Here is an 18,187-nt window from a genome sequence, read left to right on the forward strand (position 1 = left end):
GAAGAAATAAAGGCAGAGAGAGTGCCCATGAGGAAGGTACTGAGAGAGAAGGCCATAAAGGAAAAGAGAGGTGACAGATTCTGTGACTCTTCAGTGTGACGTGCATGAAATGAAAATGTTAGAACGGATGTGATATAATCTTCTGCAGGTCAGATGGACAGAATAAGACTTTTCACACAGTTCTTAACCCTACGTTATGATCTCTTATATGATCACCTTTTTTGCACCCAACACTGAACGCCAATGGAAAAAGTATCCAGTGTGAAATCTTTCTCTGATTGAAGGTTTATTGCTGAGAGTTTGCTCATTCACAGCTCTTAAAGTGCTCAGTTATGTTTCATTTAAGTATCAACTTCAGATGTTTATTCTTCCTTTAAAGAAGGCACAAATTAGATTATTGTTAGCATAAAGCAAGAGAAAAGAGCTATAAAACAAATGTCGATAGCATAGCTCGGATAACTGGGTTTTAGAATCATTTGTAAAAAAAATTATAACAAAAATGTCGGCTGCACTTTATTTTACAGTACGTGTACCTATAGTGTACTTACAGTGTACTTACCTAAGAAAGAACTGGGTAGTATAAGGTAACTACATGGTATAAGTTCAGGTTTAGGGGTAGGTTCAGAGTTAGAACCTAGTTATTACCCAGTTATTATATTTACTGTAATAAGTACACAGTATGTCCATGGGAAACAGGACTGTAAAATAAAGTGCTACCAAAATGTCTCTATGAAAATTGAGAATTTCGAGACGGTGCATGAGCAAATCTAAGCATATTGTAGTTTAAGCCATTGTTGAGATTTTTTTCCTGAAACTTTATAGAGGATTAAAATCTGAGAAGCAGAAGACTTGAAGTCACTATTACACTCCTGAACAAAATCTTAAAACATTACAAGTATTCGCATTTCTCGCTGGTGGATCGTAACCAGGTTGTAAGTACTACTTCAAAATGCCTAAACAAGAAATAGGAGCAACAGGGTAGGCAATTTATTGAAAACTTCATTTAAACTCAAACAGGCAGTTCATCAGCTGACCAAAAGTTTAAGACCATAGCCCCCCAAAAACCCACAGCAGAACTAAAAGTGTCAAAAATGGACTCAGTAGTGAGTAGCTCCACCGTTCTTGTTGATCACTTCAAACACTCGTTTCGACATGCTTGATGCGACTGTTTCCAAAAGGCTGGTGGCAACGTTGCTCCATGTGGCGAAGATGGCTTCACAAATGGCATCCACGTTCTGGAACTGACGTCCGTTTTTGTAAACATCCCTTCCATCCCCAAACATTCTCAATGGGATTTAGATCAGTGGAACATGCAGGATGGTCCAAAAGAGTGACGTTATTCTCCTGGAAGAAGTCCTTTGTCAGGTGGGCGTTGGGAACAGCAGCATTGTCCTGTTGAAAGACCCAGTCATTACCGCACAGACGAGGGCCCTCAGTCAAGAGGGATGCCCGCTGCAACATGTCCACATAGCCAGCAACCGTTTGACGGCTCCATTTTCCCATTGAAGGAAAAAGCACCCTAAATCATGAAGGTGACTCCAACACTGTGCCGCGTAGAAAACATCTCCAGTGGGATCTCCTTGTCATGCCAGTAACGTTGGAAGCCATCAGGACCGTCCAGTTTACATTTTTTCTCAGCAGAGAATAAAACTTTTTCCACCTGTCAATGTCTCATGTTTGGTGCTCCTTTGCAAATTCCAAACGGGCAAGTTTGTGGCGTGGAAAGAGACGTGGCTTTTGAAGACGTTTTTTGTTCTTGAAGCCCTTCTCTCGCAGATGGCGTCTTATGTTTATTGGGCTGCAGTCAGCATCAGTAAGGGCCTTAATTTGGGTTGAGGATCGCCCTGTGTCTTCACGGACAGCCCGTCGGATCCTCCGGCTCAGTGCAGGTTTTTTTGGGTCTACCACTTGACTTTTTTGTCCCATAACTCTCAGGATCTTTAACGAAATATGCAATGACTGTCTTACTGCGTCCAACCTCGGCAGCGATGGCACATTGTGAGAGCCCTTGCTCGTGCAGCTCAACAATCCTGCCACGTTCAAAGACAGAAAGCCTTTTTGCCTTTGCCATCAGGAGATCATTACAGTGTGACTGCCTGAATAACAATGACATGAAAGCCATATTTTTGGGCAGATTTGAACTTTTTAAGGCTATGGTCTTAAACTTTTGATCAGCTGATGAACAGCCTGTTTGAGTTTAAATGAAGTTTTCAATAAATTGCCTACTCTCTGTTTTTTTGTCTCTTGCTCCTGTTTCTTGTTTTGGCATTTTGAAGCAGTACTTACAGTATAACCTGGTTACGATCCACCAGCGAGAAATGCGAATACTTGTAATGTTTCCCCCGGTCTTAAGATTTTGTTCAGGAGTGTAGCTTTCTCAATAGTTCATTGCTGTCTTTGAAAAAAGATGATTTGTAATTTGTAATTGGTTTGTCAAAATACTGCAATTGTTAGCAACAGACGACCAATAATAAAATAAACTGTCAGAGAAAATTTTCACAGCTACGTTTAGTTTTAGTGTGAGTAAAATGAGATATTGAACAGCAATGGTAATTTTTTTATTTTTGGAAGAAGAGAGCGTTTTTTTGCTGCATTTTTTGTGTTTGCATGTTTCAGGAGATTGAAATCATTTTCACGGATGGAAAAGCAGTTATTAAAGAAAGTGTGAGCTTGTCTCATTTGACTTCATAAATATGCAAATAATTACATTAACCCGGAGTTCACAAATATACAGCTTAAAATCTTGATATGTAATTATCCAGGTTAAATTTCTAATGCTGGAAAGTATGATCGGTGAAATGACACCTCAAATGTGAAAAGACCAAATGTGTGTGCGTTGTGCAATGTTGCTATGGAGAAAAGTCAAGACTGTCAGGAGCTCTGTGGGGTGGGCGGTTCAAGGGCTCTCTGTTGACACGACCCCACTTCACACAACATTATAAATATAAGGGGTCTTTATTTCCCCTTTTAGCATACGTCTCTTCTGTTCATAGACTCTGAAATGCTAACAAGAAACAGGGAACAGCAGCTTTGCAGATACTCCAGAGAGCAGCGCTGGTGCTTCAGATGACAAGGACACTTAGAAGACAATAGAAGTGTGCACATGCATCTTAAGGAACAATAATAAACACATGAATATAACAATGAGACGAAAACATATGGAAGAAAGCTGATTTGAAGGAAAGCATTCAGAGCAGAGTCGGCGAGGAATTCACTTGTGTTTAGTCAGAATAAGTTGGAAAACAAGATATGCAATTCCTAAAGGTAATACCGGTGTTTGTGAGGCGGCAAAAGAGTAGTGTTAACATTTAAGGTAAAATGAAAAAGCGTTGGAAGGCAGTAGATGCAAATAGATGTTGAGAGTATCGACAGTAATGTGCAATACAGATTGATGAATATAAAGGTAGCTTCTGTTTTCAGTGTTCAGGTCAAAGACAGCTACAGAAACATCAATCATGATTCAGAATACAAAAAAATGCAAGTATTACAAGAACATCAGCAGCCTGTTTTATTTAACATTGAACAATCAACACAACACAAGCCAATGAGAGATATTGAACAATTATAAAATAATTTGTGGAGAAAAACATGAAATAGCATAAAAGGAACATTAGCAAAAACATCCTTATTTCTAAGACAGAAGGTGGGAAATAAATGTTTTTGGTGCAAAAAAACATCAGTTGAAGGGACTGTTCACCCCCCCAAAAAAATTCTGTCAACATTTACTCACCCTCGAGTTGTTTCAAATCTGTATAAATGTCTTTGTTACGATGAACACAGAGATATTTGGAAGAATGCTTGTAACCAAACAGTTCTTGGCCACCACAGAATTTTCATTTTGGGGTGAATTGTTCCCTTAAGAAATTAAGCGGAAGGGATGGGATGAAGATCAGAGGAGGAGAGGGGATGGAGGAAGGGTTACCTTCATATTCCTTTGAAAACCTGAAGGATGGAGGGGTGGGTTGAGCAATGGCGGGATGAGAGGTGGGTGAGACAGACACTACAAGAGAATGGCAGTGACATAGGGTTATTTACAAACTACTGCAACTAAATTAAAGCTCATGCAGCGGCAAACACATTCAAAATGAGACATGGTAGTCTTTGTATGCGTGTGTGAGAGAGAGAGAGAGAGAGAGAAAGAGGGTTGGGGGTCAAGGGTCTCTGTGTGGGTTACGTTTGCAGCCAGCAGGGTGCAGCAACTTCCTGTGATGCCCCTCAATTCCTCACCGCTGAAAAATACTGCAGTTACGATGCACCCGGGGTTCTGTTCTCTCTCTCACTGTAATCTTCAATCCCTCCGTCCCCAAGATCATCAATCTTTCTGCTGTGCTCACCAACCTCCACACCTCTAATATAAGCACTAGCGTCATCACTCTTTCTCGCTCCGTCTCGTTCCTCTCAGAGGCTCACAGCTACTCTTTCTTCCATCTGCATATGAGTCTATCACATTTATACATAACCAAATGACCAATGGATAACTGTGCACGGATCAATATCTTGAGACCACCCTTCATGTTCAGAAAGAGGAGAGAAGCTAATCATCTCTCTTCCTCTCTTCTCAATGGGTGTCACTCTTGTACGTGCGTACGAACACATTTGTGTGTAAAACCAGTGTGTGAAGAAATTAATTTTTAATTTAAAATAAACAACTGAAACCATTCGTGTGCCAAAGTCACAGCCTCCCGAAACAGCCAGGATCTTTAATCATTTACATTCTTTTATTATATCATATCCGCTGTTTTCCGTTCCTCTCTTTTCAGCTCTCACTTTTTATTTATGGCATTTCTTACTTTTTCTAGCACTTCTCCCATAACTGCTATTTAAAGGCGTTTCTTCCTTCCTGCTTCCCGTGCATCATTACAGCTCAGTCTGAAACCTAATAAACATTTCATCACACAGATGTCAGAGATGTTGTTCCCTGAGTTTTGGGGACTTTTGGGTTTTGAGCCGACATTATACAACCAAAGACAAGAGAGAGACTTGAAGTATATCTTCCTAAGCTTTGTGCTAGCGTCTAAGGAGTCCATAAGGTCCTTTTAACCTCCTAAGACCCGAGCTTTGGTTTGGCTTGCAGTTTAGATTTCTTCTAGCTATTTGGGGTTAGGAGGAACCAATAAATATAATAACCAAATATTATATTTGAACATGAAGCACTTTTTGAAAAAAACGATGTCCACACATGTCAACAATCGGTCTGTATCCACAGAAAACAGTCAAGACACCATTGTTTATTAAAGTACAAATCTATTTTATTAACAGCCTGAGTACACTGGGGGAAGTGTGTGAATGCTGTGGGTACACTGGGGGAAGTGTGGGCTGTGTGGGGGCATGCTGTGGGTACAATGAGGGAAGTGTGGGAATGCTGCGGGCATGCTGTGGTTACACTGTGGGAATGCTGTGGGAATGCTGAGGGTACACTGGGGGAAGTGTGGGAATGCTGTGGGTACACTGGGGGAAGTCTGGGAATGCTGTGGGTACACTGGGGGAAGTGTGGGAATGCTGTAGGTACACTGAGGGAAGTGTGGGCTAGGTGTGGGTACACTGGGGGAAGTGTAGGCTGTGTGTGGGCATGCTGTGGGTACACTGGGGTAAGTGTGGGTACACTGGGAAGTATGGTACACTGGGGGAAGTGTAGGCTGTGTGTGGGCATGCTGTGGGTACACTGGGGTAAGTGTGGGTACACTGAGGTTGAAGTGTGGGCATGCTTGTGGGAGCACACTGGGGGAAGTGTGGGCATGATGTGGGTACACTGGGGGAAGTTTGGGCTGGGTGTGGGTACACTGGGGGCAGTGTGTGCGCATGCTGTGGGTACACTGGGGGAAGTGTGGGCTGTGTGCGCATGCTGTGGGTACACTTGGGTAAGTGTGGGAATGCTGTGGGTACACTGGGGGGAAGTGTGAAAATGCTGTGGGTACACCGGGGAAAATGTGGGCACCCCGGGGGAAGTGTGGGCTGGTTGTGGGTACACTTGGTAAAGTGTGGGCAAAGTGTGGGCTTGGCCCCATGGTACTGCTTGCAGTCGTTGTGTAAATTGATGTTTTCAAACAAATTCTTCCCAAACTACGTTTTCACAGTTATTTAAAAACAATTTTTTTTTAATACATTTTTACATTTTCAACTAAGCAAAGTCCCATTGTCCACATGTGTGGACATCAAGTTTAGAGGCATAGTACATCTTTACTGTTGCAAAAATGTGTCAAATTTGCATGCCATATTAATCATACAACACTACTATGCATAACGTAACAAGAAGCAACAATGACATTTTATTACATTTTTTACCTTTTGGACGTTTTGGCCTGTCATAGCTGCCTTTATTTTTCAGATGTGTTCGCTGCCATCTTGACATTTCTATGTAAAGTGTTTTTCTCTTCTGACACCCCCAGATGGCAGTGTAAAGGTCCATGTTTGTGAATAACAGGTTCCGGTTACACAGAATTAAGTATTATCGTGCACACAACCAAAAATGTGATGTCCACACATGTGGACGCCAGGTCGTAGGAGGTTAAAGGAGTCATATGGCGCGAACACGTGTTTTTCTGTCTTTGGTGTGTTATAAGTTGCCCATGCATGTTTTAGACACGTAAAATTGCAAAAATTAAAGTGTCGGAACAAAAGATGCATTCTATCTAAAAGCGAATGCTCACCCAGACCTGCCTGAAATGCCTCGTGTAACCACACCCCCACAAATCCACGTCAGTTCGTGGTATGATTTGACTAAGACCGCCCAAATGTATACGCAAGTAAGGTGGGCTTACCTGTCAGTACAATTGCTTTGGAACCTGATGGTCCAAATATGGTAAAAGGCGTTACATTTCCGTCACGCTTGCAGTATTCGACCAATCACTACACACTGGCCACTGGTTAACTGGCCAATCATAGCATACCTCGCTTTTCAGAGCGATGAGCTTTGTTAAAAATCTGTGCATTTCAGAGAGGCAGGGCAAAGAGGAGATACAAACATGCTCGGTATGTGGAAAATACAGCGGTTTTGATATATGTATACACATTGCAGTACATCTAAAACGATAATTTTCGTTTTAGCCGTGTCATACGACCCCTTTAAATCTCTCACTTATGCCCTCTCTGCTCAAAGGCCACGTCCCTGTTGTCGACTCAACACCACTTAATATTCCTATCATGAGTTCCAAATATGACATCTTTAAATTGCCCTTCCTTTTCTCGCTCACATTTTCCATTTTCAGCCTTTTTACTGAGTTTCACTTCATTAATTAATCGTCTTGTGTTGTTTCTCCAAATTAGAGCTCCAGCTCATTACTGTCTGCATCTCTCCTGCGAGCAACGCTGTCTCCATCTCTCCCTCCATCACGCTTTCCTCTCCATTCATTTCAATTTCGGCGGCTCTCTGAGGCAGTTCGATCGTAATGGCTTTTATTGGCAGCAGGGTCAATCATGGCAAAGTGCTGCTTCTGTTTTACATAAGCACGTCTCCGGGGGGGCTTCAAGGTCTGACTGTATGACCACTTAAAAGGCTGAATACGTCAAGGTGAGCACACACACAGAACTTGGAAGCTATACTGGTAAAGACCTGTCAGAGACGTAATGGTTTTCATCGTTGGCTGCATGGTCTTTCCAATGGGAGTTTTGTTTGCTATTAAACGTGAGCAACCATCCCGACCACATAAAAACAACAAATATAAATGCAACTAGATGGAAACGGAAAGCTGTAAAATATTGAAAAACATCTCCTCCAACTCTGTCCTTTGCTTTTCCCAAAGGGCTAATTCAATGGTTTTGGGGCTCCAGGCAAAGACAGGACTGGGGCGCTCTTCATATCATGTTATTTACTTGGCTGTCTCTACTGCTGTCCTTTGAGACTGAATAGTTCTATTAGGGCCTAATTAAATGATCGCACATGATGATTTTACAAGTACATTGTATGTCTCAAGAGGGCTTAAGGTATTATTTATTGTATAATTTAATACAATTATTGTGTGACACACAATTTTCAAAAATGGAAATTCATTTACTTGCCCTCTAGTTGTTACAATTTTTGAAGAATGTAGATAATTTGACGAATGTTTGTAAACCAAATAGTTCTGAGGCACCATTGACTACCATAGTAGTAAAATAAACTACATGGTAGTGAATAGTGGCCCGGAACTGTTTGGCTTCCCACATTCTTCAAAATATCTTTTTTTGTGTGTTCAACAGAACAAAGAATTTTATAGAGGTTTGGAACCACTTGAGGATGACAATATGACAGCTGTGAACTATTCCTTTTAAATTGTATGTCTGATCCTCAGCATGTATCATGTTGAAAACTGTGCTGTTCACTAATAGGGTATATAGACCAGCTGAATGCGTTTGTATGTGTTTCCATCACTGTTGCTATCTTTCTCTCTCTCGCCATCGCTCTCAACTTTCTAAACAACACTCTGTTCAAAACACGCACTCTCTTTCCCAAAGTGGCTGTTTGCTTCTCATTTTGCACTTCGTGGTCACTTCAGACAGACAATAAATCTGTGGGGAAAAATGTTTGTCAGTGCGAAACGGTGAGATATTGAGATCAGCCCTCCTCCACTTTCAGCTTCATTGAGCTGTCACAATGATCGCTGATTCATCTTCAATCAGCCACTTCACCACACTGAACACGGCACCTCCAGCAGGTGATGCGTGCATACGCTAAAACTGAGAATGAATGCCTCAGCTGGTCTTAGTCTGGTCTGTTTGCTTGTTTTAGAGGAACTGAGCAATTTTTAGCTAGCTTAATACCTATCTGGCCAGCGAACCATTATAGGGTTTATGTAAAATTCACACACGATCACATAGCAAGGCCTGTTTTGTGTACGAGAGAGAGAGAAGAAAAAACAAAGCAACGAATATATAAAGAAAGGGCCATTCTGTGACGTGCAGAGGAGTTTCAAAGCTAAGAGGCTCACCTACACAGATCTGTTGAAGACAAAGAGCAGAAGAGAGTGGGAGCGAGGGATAGAGACTGGATGAAAGATGACATTCCCACCCACCTGCTCTCTCTGAGCTCTCTCGTTAACAAGAGTGTTTGATGGCTGTCGCCACCGTGTGAGAAATAGAGGAGAAAAAAGAAAAAGAAAGGGGGGAAACCTCTGGGGATCTAATTTCTTACACTCTTTCAAAATACATCACACCTCCAGCGGGTCCACAGAGAGCAAATGTTCTGTACCCTGCACGGCCACCGGGGGCAAACATGGGCGAGAGGGGGAGGACGGAGGGAGCACAGGACGCATGATACATGCTGAATTGTTATTTAACGTGAAAACATAGATTTCATTTGACGGCTAGTGATACAGGAATGGCGGGTGGACTGTTATGAATAATTTAGAAAGGGCAAAATGAATGTGCTTTTTCTTTTTTCCTTACCATACACCAGCAGTGTGTAGTGGTCAGCTGCACGGCCGTAATTATTATGCGCCTGACAGAGGTAGGTGCCGTTGTGTGATTGGCTGAGGCGAGACATATGGAGGATGTTGCCGGTTTTCTCCGCCCTCTCGGGAAGAGTGTCGTTTACCCGTGTCCACTGGATGTCACGTGGTCTAGAAGAGAAGACAAATGTGATTTGAAAACAGAAGCATGAAATGTTGTTTCATTTGCATCCTGATGTAATGAAAAGTAAGCGGTGGTTCCAAATAATGAAGCAGTGGAAATAAAACAGGTAAGGGTGAAAAAAGCTTGAAGAAAGGAGAGTGATGAAGAAAGAGAAAAACATTAAGGAAAGAAAATGGAAAAAAACCTTCTCCAAATAATAAGAAATGTAAATTCAACACAGGTAAGACAAAAATGTCTAAAACACAAAAAAGAAGTTCCAAAAAAGGAGAGGAGAGAAAAATCCAGGATGTTCAAGCAGATAACACCGGACAGACAGAGACAAAAGAGCATGAAAGGAGGAGATTACCAAACACACGCACACACGAGCAGCTGTGAGGTGATCCATAGCAGCGGGAGATACACTGAAGCTGTAGGGCAAAAGCCTTAGGCTTCTGTTCTGAGCCCCGCGAAACGTCTCATCTCTCATCCACGCTGACTGGAACACAATCCCTCCATCATCACCCACTGTAATCCCACCGGGCACTTTTAATTACAGCCTTCACAGGACGCCGAACCACACACGCTGTCACATACACACCCCCACACACGTGACCACAAACACCGAGGATGAGCCCGCCAAAGTACTGCAGGATAATAAACCCACCCCTTCAACAAAAGCAGACAGTGTTTAATTGGTGATTAATGTCGGACGAACAGGATCGTAATGGCTTTATAACTAAGCAGCACGAAGTGCTGTACCATGAGTTCAGCTACCATAGAGAAGCATCTGGACTCATCCCTCATCCTGCTATCACGGCACTCGTTTATCTCCACCCATCCAGAGATGCACGCTCCCTGTGGGTGGGCGGTCTATTCTCATTTCTCATCACTGCATCCCATAATCGTCAAACGTGTCCCTACAATTAAACATTTACATGTTTCACGCGCTTTGTTCTCTCCCGGTCCCCGTATCACATAAATCAGTCTGTCACGGTCATTGTGCGAAATGAGAGCTATTTGTGTTCCTCATATGCATATGAGAACAAATATCTTAAACAATGAACAGCACACAGCAGATTTTACTATGTTAATTTAGACATTTTTCTAAACGTAACAACAAACATCCATTAACTTGTATTTTGTCTCTCGTCTATACAATCTATTGGCACCAATACACGTAGAATGCATCTTTACAACATGTATTAAGGGGGTGGTTTACCCAAAAATGAAAATTCTGTCATCATTTACTCACCCTCTTGTCATTTCAAACCTGTATGACTTTCTTCTGCAGAATACAAAGGATATTTTATAGAATGTTGATAACCAAATAACAGCGGTACCCATTGACTTGCATTGGTTTCGGTTTGTGTCCATACAATAGAAGTGAATGGATACCACCATTGTTCAGTTACCAACATCTTCTGTGTTCTGCGGAAGAAAGAAAGCCATACAGGTTTGACATGTGAAAAGGGTGAATAAATTACAGAATTTTAAACTATCCCTTTAATTCAGCTTGAGATGGCACATCATTTACATTTGAACTCAAGTCTGATAGAAACTTAAGGTTGAATGAAGAATTATGATCTCGTCAACTAGAAAAGACACCCGTTTTTACATTCATGAATTTGGCTGACGCTTTAATCCAAAGCGACATACGGCGCATTCAAAGTATACACTTTTCATCAGCATGGGTGTTCTCGTGAAAATGAACCCACGACCTTGCTAAAGCAATGCTCTAGCAACTGCCAAACTCTTCCGAGTTATTTTCTTTCCCTTCCTCCTTCATGCCTTTACTTCAGCATTGAGTGACTGACACTGGCAGTTCATCCATCCTCTCTCTATCTCTCCATTCGTTCATCTTTCATTTCAGCCGCGGTGGTTTACGAGCCTCCAGAGAGGTTTAATGGCTTGATGCTCACCGCCGCTGAGGGACAAGGACAGATAATTAGACAGAGCGGGAAAAAGAAAGGGAGTCACGTCCAGATGCTGTTTTTTCCCAGTTGTTATAATTTAGCCGGATTGAGATCCATCGTAAGCGCTTTGGATCATCAGAAGACGAAAGCCGTTCTTGTGGGACCAGTTCAGATGATTCGTTTTCAAAGCACATGTAGAAACAGAACTTCACACAAGCTTTCACATCCATCAAAATCACCCACGCACAAACCGAAACGACAGTGAAAGGAAAACAAACACATTGGTGTGCACTCACAGTGGGTTTCCGGTAACGGAGCAGGTAAGACTGAGGGAGTCTCCCTCTCTGAGGATGCCCTGAGGGGGAATGATTTTCACTGTAGGAGCAACTGCAGAGATAAAGAGAAAGATGGAGAGAGGGGAGGAAAGAGGGAGGATGAGACGGGATGCATCTAGGCATGGTGTCAACAGGTGTCTGATACAAACTCGCTGTGGGTTCAGACGGCAATAAACTGTCTTTAAATACAGTAAAGCCTTTCATACAGCGGTGTTTGAGTCCTTGAGTTAAGTATTATTATTATTTACAGTCAAATTGAAACTATATTAATGGAAAACTAAACTTTGAATTCACATCTAACGCTGTGAATTACTACCGAAGTTTATATAACTGTATATTATATATAAAAAATTCTCCTGCCATCTTAGCCCAGACCTATCACCACCTCTATTTCAATTCACTTCACTTGTATTAAGTATTGTATTATCTTAAATAATTTAGCAGTCTAAAATAGGAATTTCTAGCTCGAGATGAATGTCATGCTTGAACCCTCCATCAGCCATGGCAAGCTGAATATGCTTCTTTCATTATGGTTTATGAAAAAACATCACTCTGTGAATCATATTTCAAGCGTTTTTTTAACAACTCTGCGATGTGTAACAGGATCTACTGTCATCTTTTTCATCCTTTATCATGGCAGGCAAGATGTAACACAAACAAACAAACCTTGTTAGAGACTTGCCAAGTGAACATGTTTAAACAGATGGGGCTTCAGCAAGCTAATAACAACAGCTAATCAGTCTAATATGGCAGTAGTCATGGAAACATGATGGCATTGTTGGCTCACAGTGTACATCGAGGCTGTAGTGACGAACTCGCTTCTGGCCCACGAGCGCCGGGTGAGACGCTTCGCAACTCAGCGCCGCCCCATTATCTTTCCTCTCCACGGGGATGCGGATAGTGTTGGACACGCTCACAGTCTTCCCATTCTCCTGCTGAGAGATCACACCTGGGAAAAAGAAAGAGCGAAGAGAGAGAGAGGAGGAAGAAGGAAAAGCAGCAGTAAATAAGTCAGTTTTCTCAAAAATGTTTAACGTTTTAACACTAGTAGCATAGTTTTAAAAAGATTGCGTGATAGCCGTGATTATTTCAGACAGCGTGAATTTGATGTTGTGAGCCGCGCACGTTGCACAGAACAGCCTTGCGTTTTCCTTGCAAGACTATCGCGTTTTAATTTGATGAAGAAAAAAGAAGTGACAAGTGCAGCATGAAGGACAAAAGCTGAAAGTGAGAAAAAGAGGTGATTAAAGAGAGTGAAGTGTAGGCGGACAGAGCAGCAGGTCAAACTAACCGAGTTTAGAGATTTATAAGTGAAATCTGGATGCTTGCAACGTTTGACAGGTGGCTTACAGCGCATTTAAGCTATATATTTTATCAGTATGTGTGCTCCCCGGGAATCAAACCCTTGAGCTACAGAAAAATATTTACTCTACCAACTGAGCTATTGGAACATCTGTAACAAGGGCGATATCGCAGGATATTATTCTTTAAGTGGAAAAGGGGTTGGCTCAAAGACCTAAACTTAATCTGAGACCTGTCTCATTGAATCTATTGTGGGCAGGCCGACACAGACACACACACTTGATCTGTTTCTTCCAATGTATCATCGTAACCATCTTAAGACCCTCGTATGTGACTGATCTGGAACGCTCTACATAGGCAGCAAATGATTTCAGTAGAGTTTGACATGTGCATGTTGCCTTGCCCACATCTATTAACCACATTTCGCTACCTCCTAGTGAGCTTCAGGTGATTTAGGGGCGAGTAACATTTAGAGCATTTCCTTGCTCTGTAGAACAAAATTGGTGTAGGATGAGTCATCAATATTTTTGGCTTCTTTTTCCAGATGTCAGAATCATGTACATTTTAAACGCATATGTCTACCGAAAGGTAATTTTGCTTAAGTATAGGAGCACACTAGCATATAGATGGCTTCAAAGCTAAAGCACATTGACTAAAAGCCACAAAACTCTAATTTAGATTTCATGAGGTCTTTAAAATGCTGCCTACGTAGGCAGCTCACTAGGTTTGGGAAAAAGAGCATCTATCTTGTGTCGGCAATCAATCTTTATATTCTAAAAACCCTGAGCCTAAAATCCGACTCTGCACTTTCTTTCTTTCTCTCTCCATTTCTCTTTCTCAGTATTTTTCTTCCTAGAGCCCAAAAGAGAAAAGCTGAAACAGAAACACAAACAAAAAACAAATGTGAATGGCAGTGAGAAATAAAAGGGGGAGATAGAGAGGGAATGAGAGCACAGTTGACAGTAAAGAAAGGAAGGCACAGACTGGGCTGCACCTGGATCCAGATTCTAGCACTGTAGTGTGTGGGTGTGTGTTTGACGAACGCTTCTCTGCACACACGCGAGGGGACACACATATGGACAGATGCATTTGAAATTCAACAGAGTGACATAAAGCAATAGAGGAGAAAATGTACCAATGAGCAAAGGGGCGAGGGGCAATGCACATCTTTCTGTCTGGCAGAGGAATTAGTAGAAATGTATGACATTTACTGTGAAGACAGAACGTCTGACAGAGAGAGAAAGCAAATATGCACATATGTCTCTTGCGATATGTGTGTGTGTGATCTTCTGTATGTGTTTAAATATGGGGTATATACAATACTGCGTGTATGGTTGCATGCCATGTGCATGTAAAGTATATGAATATATAACGTTTGTTTTGTATTACATTCACATTTGCCCATACACACACTTGTTTATCACCTTGCAATTTTAAACTTGTAATTGGGATGCTTTTTAATGTGTTTATTAAACCGTCTTTTTTGTGAGGCCCAACAATATAATTTCAGGTTTCACAATGCTCATGGTAATACGTGGCCCCTGTAATTTAGGCTAAACTTGCCCAGACATAGACACTCACCAGGGATCTCTCTGCGGTCGCGAACCCAACGCAGTGTTGCCGGAGGTTTGCTCCGTGGAGAAACACATGTGAGTTCCACCGAACCGCCCTCCACCGCCTCTGTCTTCACCTCCACTATGGGCACCTCCGGGAGCACCACCACTGACAGCGTAGCCACCTGGTGGTGTGTGTCATCGGTGTAGAGCTGGCAGAAGTAGCCACCCTCGTCGGACACACTAACATTAGTTAATGTGATCCGCACCAGCTGTGGCGAGAAAAGGACCATCTGAAAGCGGTCGTCTTTCAACGCTGAGAAAGAAAGATAGAAATAGAGGGGTAAGGATACATAGACATGATACAAATATACAGTATCAGGAAAAAACACGAAAGGGTAGATCATAATTTTTATTAGTAACATGAAATTATCTGGTTGTTTCAAAGTAATAGGCTATTTTCGCAAACATGTTGCACTCTTGTGGGATAAAATAATCACTTTTTTGTGTTTTTATCTTACACTTTGCATTTTAACGCCATATACATACGCTAACGTTTAAAAGTGTAGGGTCATGCGCACTTTTCTTTGCAAGCTTTTGCATTTTAACAACCAGCTTCTCATCAAGAGATGCTTTGTAAACAGTACTGAAGAAGTATTCTGGGTTCTTATTTGCTGTTATTTCTTCATTATTTAGTCTAAGTCATTCATGTCAAAAACACTTTCTTTATCCATTTTTTGCTTATTAATAAAATACATTTTGACACAACTAGTATATTTTCCACACTCAAACATTCAGAGATATGCCTTCAGATCAAAAGTTCTTAAGATGATTTTTTTTAAGTCAAGTGACCTTAAACTTTTAAATGATAGTATACAGTATCTTACAGAAGTGAGTACACCCCTCACATTTTAGTAAATATTTTATTATATCTTTTCACGTGACAACACTGAAGAAATGAAACGTTGCTACAATTTAAAGTAGTAAGTGTACAGCTTGTATAACAGTGTAAATTTGCTGTCCCCTCAAAATAACTCAACACAGCCATTAATGTCTAAACCGCTGGCAACAAAAGTTAGTACACCCCTAAGTGAAAATGTCCAAATTGGGCCCAATTAGCCATTTTTCCTCCCCGGTGTCATGTGATTCTTTAGTGTTACAAGGTCTCAGGTGTGAATGGAAATCAGGTGTGTTAAATTTGGTGTTATCGCTCTCACTCTCTCATACTGGTCACTGGAAGTTCAACATGGCACCTCATGGCAAAGAACTCTCTGAGGATCTGAAAAAAAGAATTGTTGCTCTACATAAAGATGGCCTAGGCTATAAGAAGACTGCCAAGACCCTGAAACTGAGCTGCAGCACGTTGGTTAAGACTATACAGCGGTTTAACAGGACAGGTTCCACTCAGTACAGGCCTCGCCATGGTCGACCAAAGAAGTTGAGTGCATGTGCTCAGCGTTATATCCAGAGGTTGTCTTTGGGAAATAGACGTATGAGTGCTGTCAGCATTGCTGCAGAGGTTGAAGGTGTGGGGGGTCAGCCTGTCAGGGCTCAGACCATACGCCGGACTCTGCATCAAATTGGTCTGCATGGCTGTCGTCCCAGAAGGAAGCCTCTTTTAAAGATGATGCACAAGAAAGCCCGCAAACAGTTTGCTGAAGACAAGCAGACTAAGGACATGGATTACTGGAATCATGTCCTGTGGTCTGATGAGACCAAGATAAACTTATTTGGTTCAGATGGTGTCAAGCTTGTGTGGCGGCAACCAGGTGAGGAGTACAAAGACAAGTGTATCTTACCTACAGTCAAGCATGGTGGTGGGAGTGTCATGGTCTGGGGCTGCATGAGTGCTGCCGGCACTGGGGAGCTACAGTTCATTGAGGGAACCATGAATGCCAACATGCACTGTGACATACTGAAGCAGAGCATGATCCCCTCCCTTCGGAGACTGGTCCGCAGGGCAGTATTCCAACATGATAACGACCCCAAACACACCTCCAAGACGACCACTGCCTTGCTAAAGAAGCTGAGGGTAAAGGTGAAGACCTAAACCCTACTGAGCATCTGTGGGGCATCCTCAAACGGAAAGTGGAGGAGCGCAAGGTCTCTAACGTCCACCAGCTCCGTGATGTCGTCATGGAGGAGCGGAAGAGGACTCCAGTGGCAACCTGTGAAGCTCTGGTGAACTCCATGCCCAAGAGGGTTAAGGCAGTGCTGGAAAATAATGGTGGCCACACAAAATATTGACACTTTGGGCCCAATTTGGACATTTTCACTTAGGGGTGTACTCACTTTTGTTGCCAGTGGTTTAGACATTAATGGTTGTGTGTTGAGTTATTTTGAGGGGACAGCAAATTTACACTGTTATACAAGCTGTACACTCACTACTTTACATTGTAGCAAAGTGTCATTTCTTCAGTGTTGTCACATGAAAACATATAATAAAATATTTACTAAAATGTGAGGGGTGTACTCACTTCTGTGAGATACTGCACTGTACTGTGCTCTGTTTTAAAATCTCCCTGCCTTCTTGAAAAAACTTGGAAAGGTAAGTTACAATTGTCAGCAACAATGAAACTAGTTGACATAAATGGCATAAATTATATTTTTGTATTTAGAGTCAATTTGCCATTGCGATCCGGATTGTGTATGCGCAAGATATGTGAGAGCATTAGAAATCATTTGATAGTAAAATAGATAAGACATATTGCCCTTCGAGTAACTTCAGTGTATAGTGACTATAGCTACTTTTTTGCTGGCTGCCTACTTTATCAAGAAGTGAAGTGAAGTGAAAGTGACCTATTAGTCAGATATGGTGACCCATATCCGAAATGTGACCTCTGCATTTAACCCATCCAGAGAGTAGTGAACACACGCACAGCAAGTGGTGAACACACGTATACCCGGAGGGGTAAGGTGCCTTGCTCAAGGGCACCTCAGTCGTTACCCGCCGGCCCTGGGAATCAAACCGAGTCCGACTCTCTAACCATTAGGCCACGACTGCCCCCTTGAGAAGGGAGGGAGCTAAGAAAGAAGGGAGCTAGACTGTAACACAACTACTTTTCGTTTATTAGTCAACTAATTTGTAGGTTTGCACGTGACAATATTACATTAAATTGTTACATTTGGCAATCGTATTTATTTAAAGCAACTTTCTGAATGAATTATGCCCTAACTTTTGAGCTACCCGACTTCAACTCTACGAGAAAATCACATGACAAATGATAAATGAAAAAGAAAACAAAAAGGAACGGATGAAAAAGAGAAAGCAAATGAAAGTTTAACAGTTGTTGGTCACAGAACAACACAAAAACACTGAGAGGAAGCACACAACAGAGCAATTGAGCGGAGAAAATGATTTGTGCTTTGAAAGTAAGGTGAAAGAAAAATCAATCGACAGAAAATGATAATAATAACAAATAATGATGCCAGTTGCATGGGCCGAATGGCGCTTTTGGGGATAAAAATCACACAAACTCATTTCGTATCGACTGGTGCTAAATACTGCTTTTCTTCCCACTCTCTTTTAAAGCTGTTTGTCTTTGTCTGACTGTGCTAT

The 18,187-nt window shown here is 41.9% G+C and overlaps 1 protein-coding gene across 3 annotated transcripts in view; it reads right to left on the reverse strand.

Annotated features, from left to right (window-relative positions):
* cadm4 (cell adhesion molecule 4) overlaps positions 1–18,187 on the reverse strand; it is a 115,169-nt gene that overhangs the window by 5,811 nt on the left and 91,171 nt on the right. For 2 of the 3 annotated variants that reach the window (XM_057339509.1, XM_057339508.1), the window contains exons 3-7: positions 14,657–14,944; positions 12,561–12,722; positions 11,735–11,825; positions 9,361–9,533; positions 3,923–4,000 (exon numbers count right to left, since the gene is read on the reverse strand). In XM_057339509.1, the coding sequence (XP_057195492.1) occupies positions 3,923–4,000; positions 9,361–9,533; positions 11,735–11,825; positions 12,561–12,722; positions 14,657–14,944 (792 nt within the window). The remainder of the gene's footprint in view (positions 1–3,922; positions 4,001–9,360; positions 9,534–11,734; positions 11,826–12,560; positions 12,723–14,656; positions 14,945–18,187) is intronic. The other variant, XM_057339510.1, reaches the window with a different exon arrangement.

This window comes from Triplophysa rosa, linkage group LG8 (assembly GCF_024868665.1).
Source record: "Triplophysa rosa linkage group LG8, Trosa_1v2, whole genome shotgun sequence".
In the NCBI taxonomy this organism is placed as follows: domain Eukaryota; kingdom Metazoa; phylum Chordata; class Actinopteri; order Cypriniformes; family Nemacheilidae; genus Triplophysa; species Triplophysa rosa.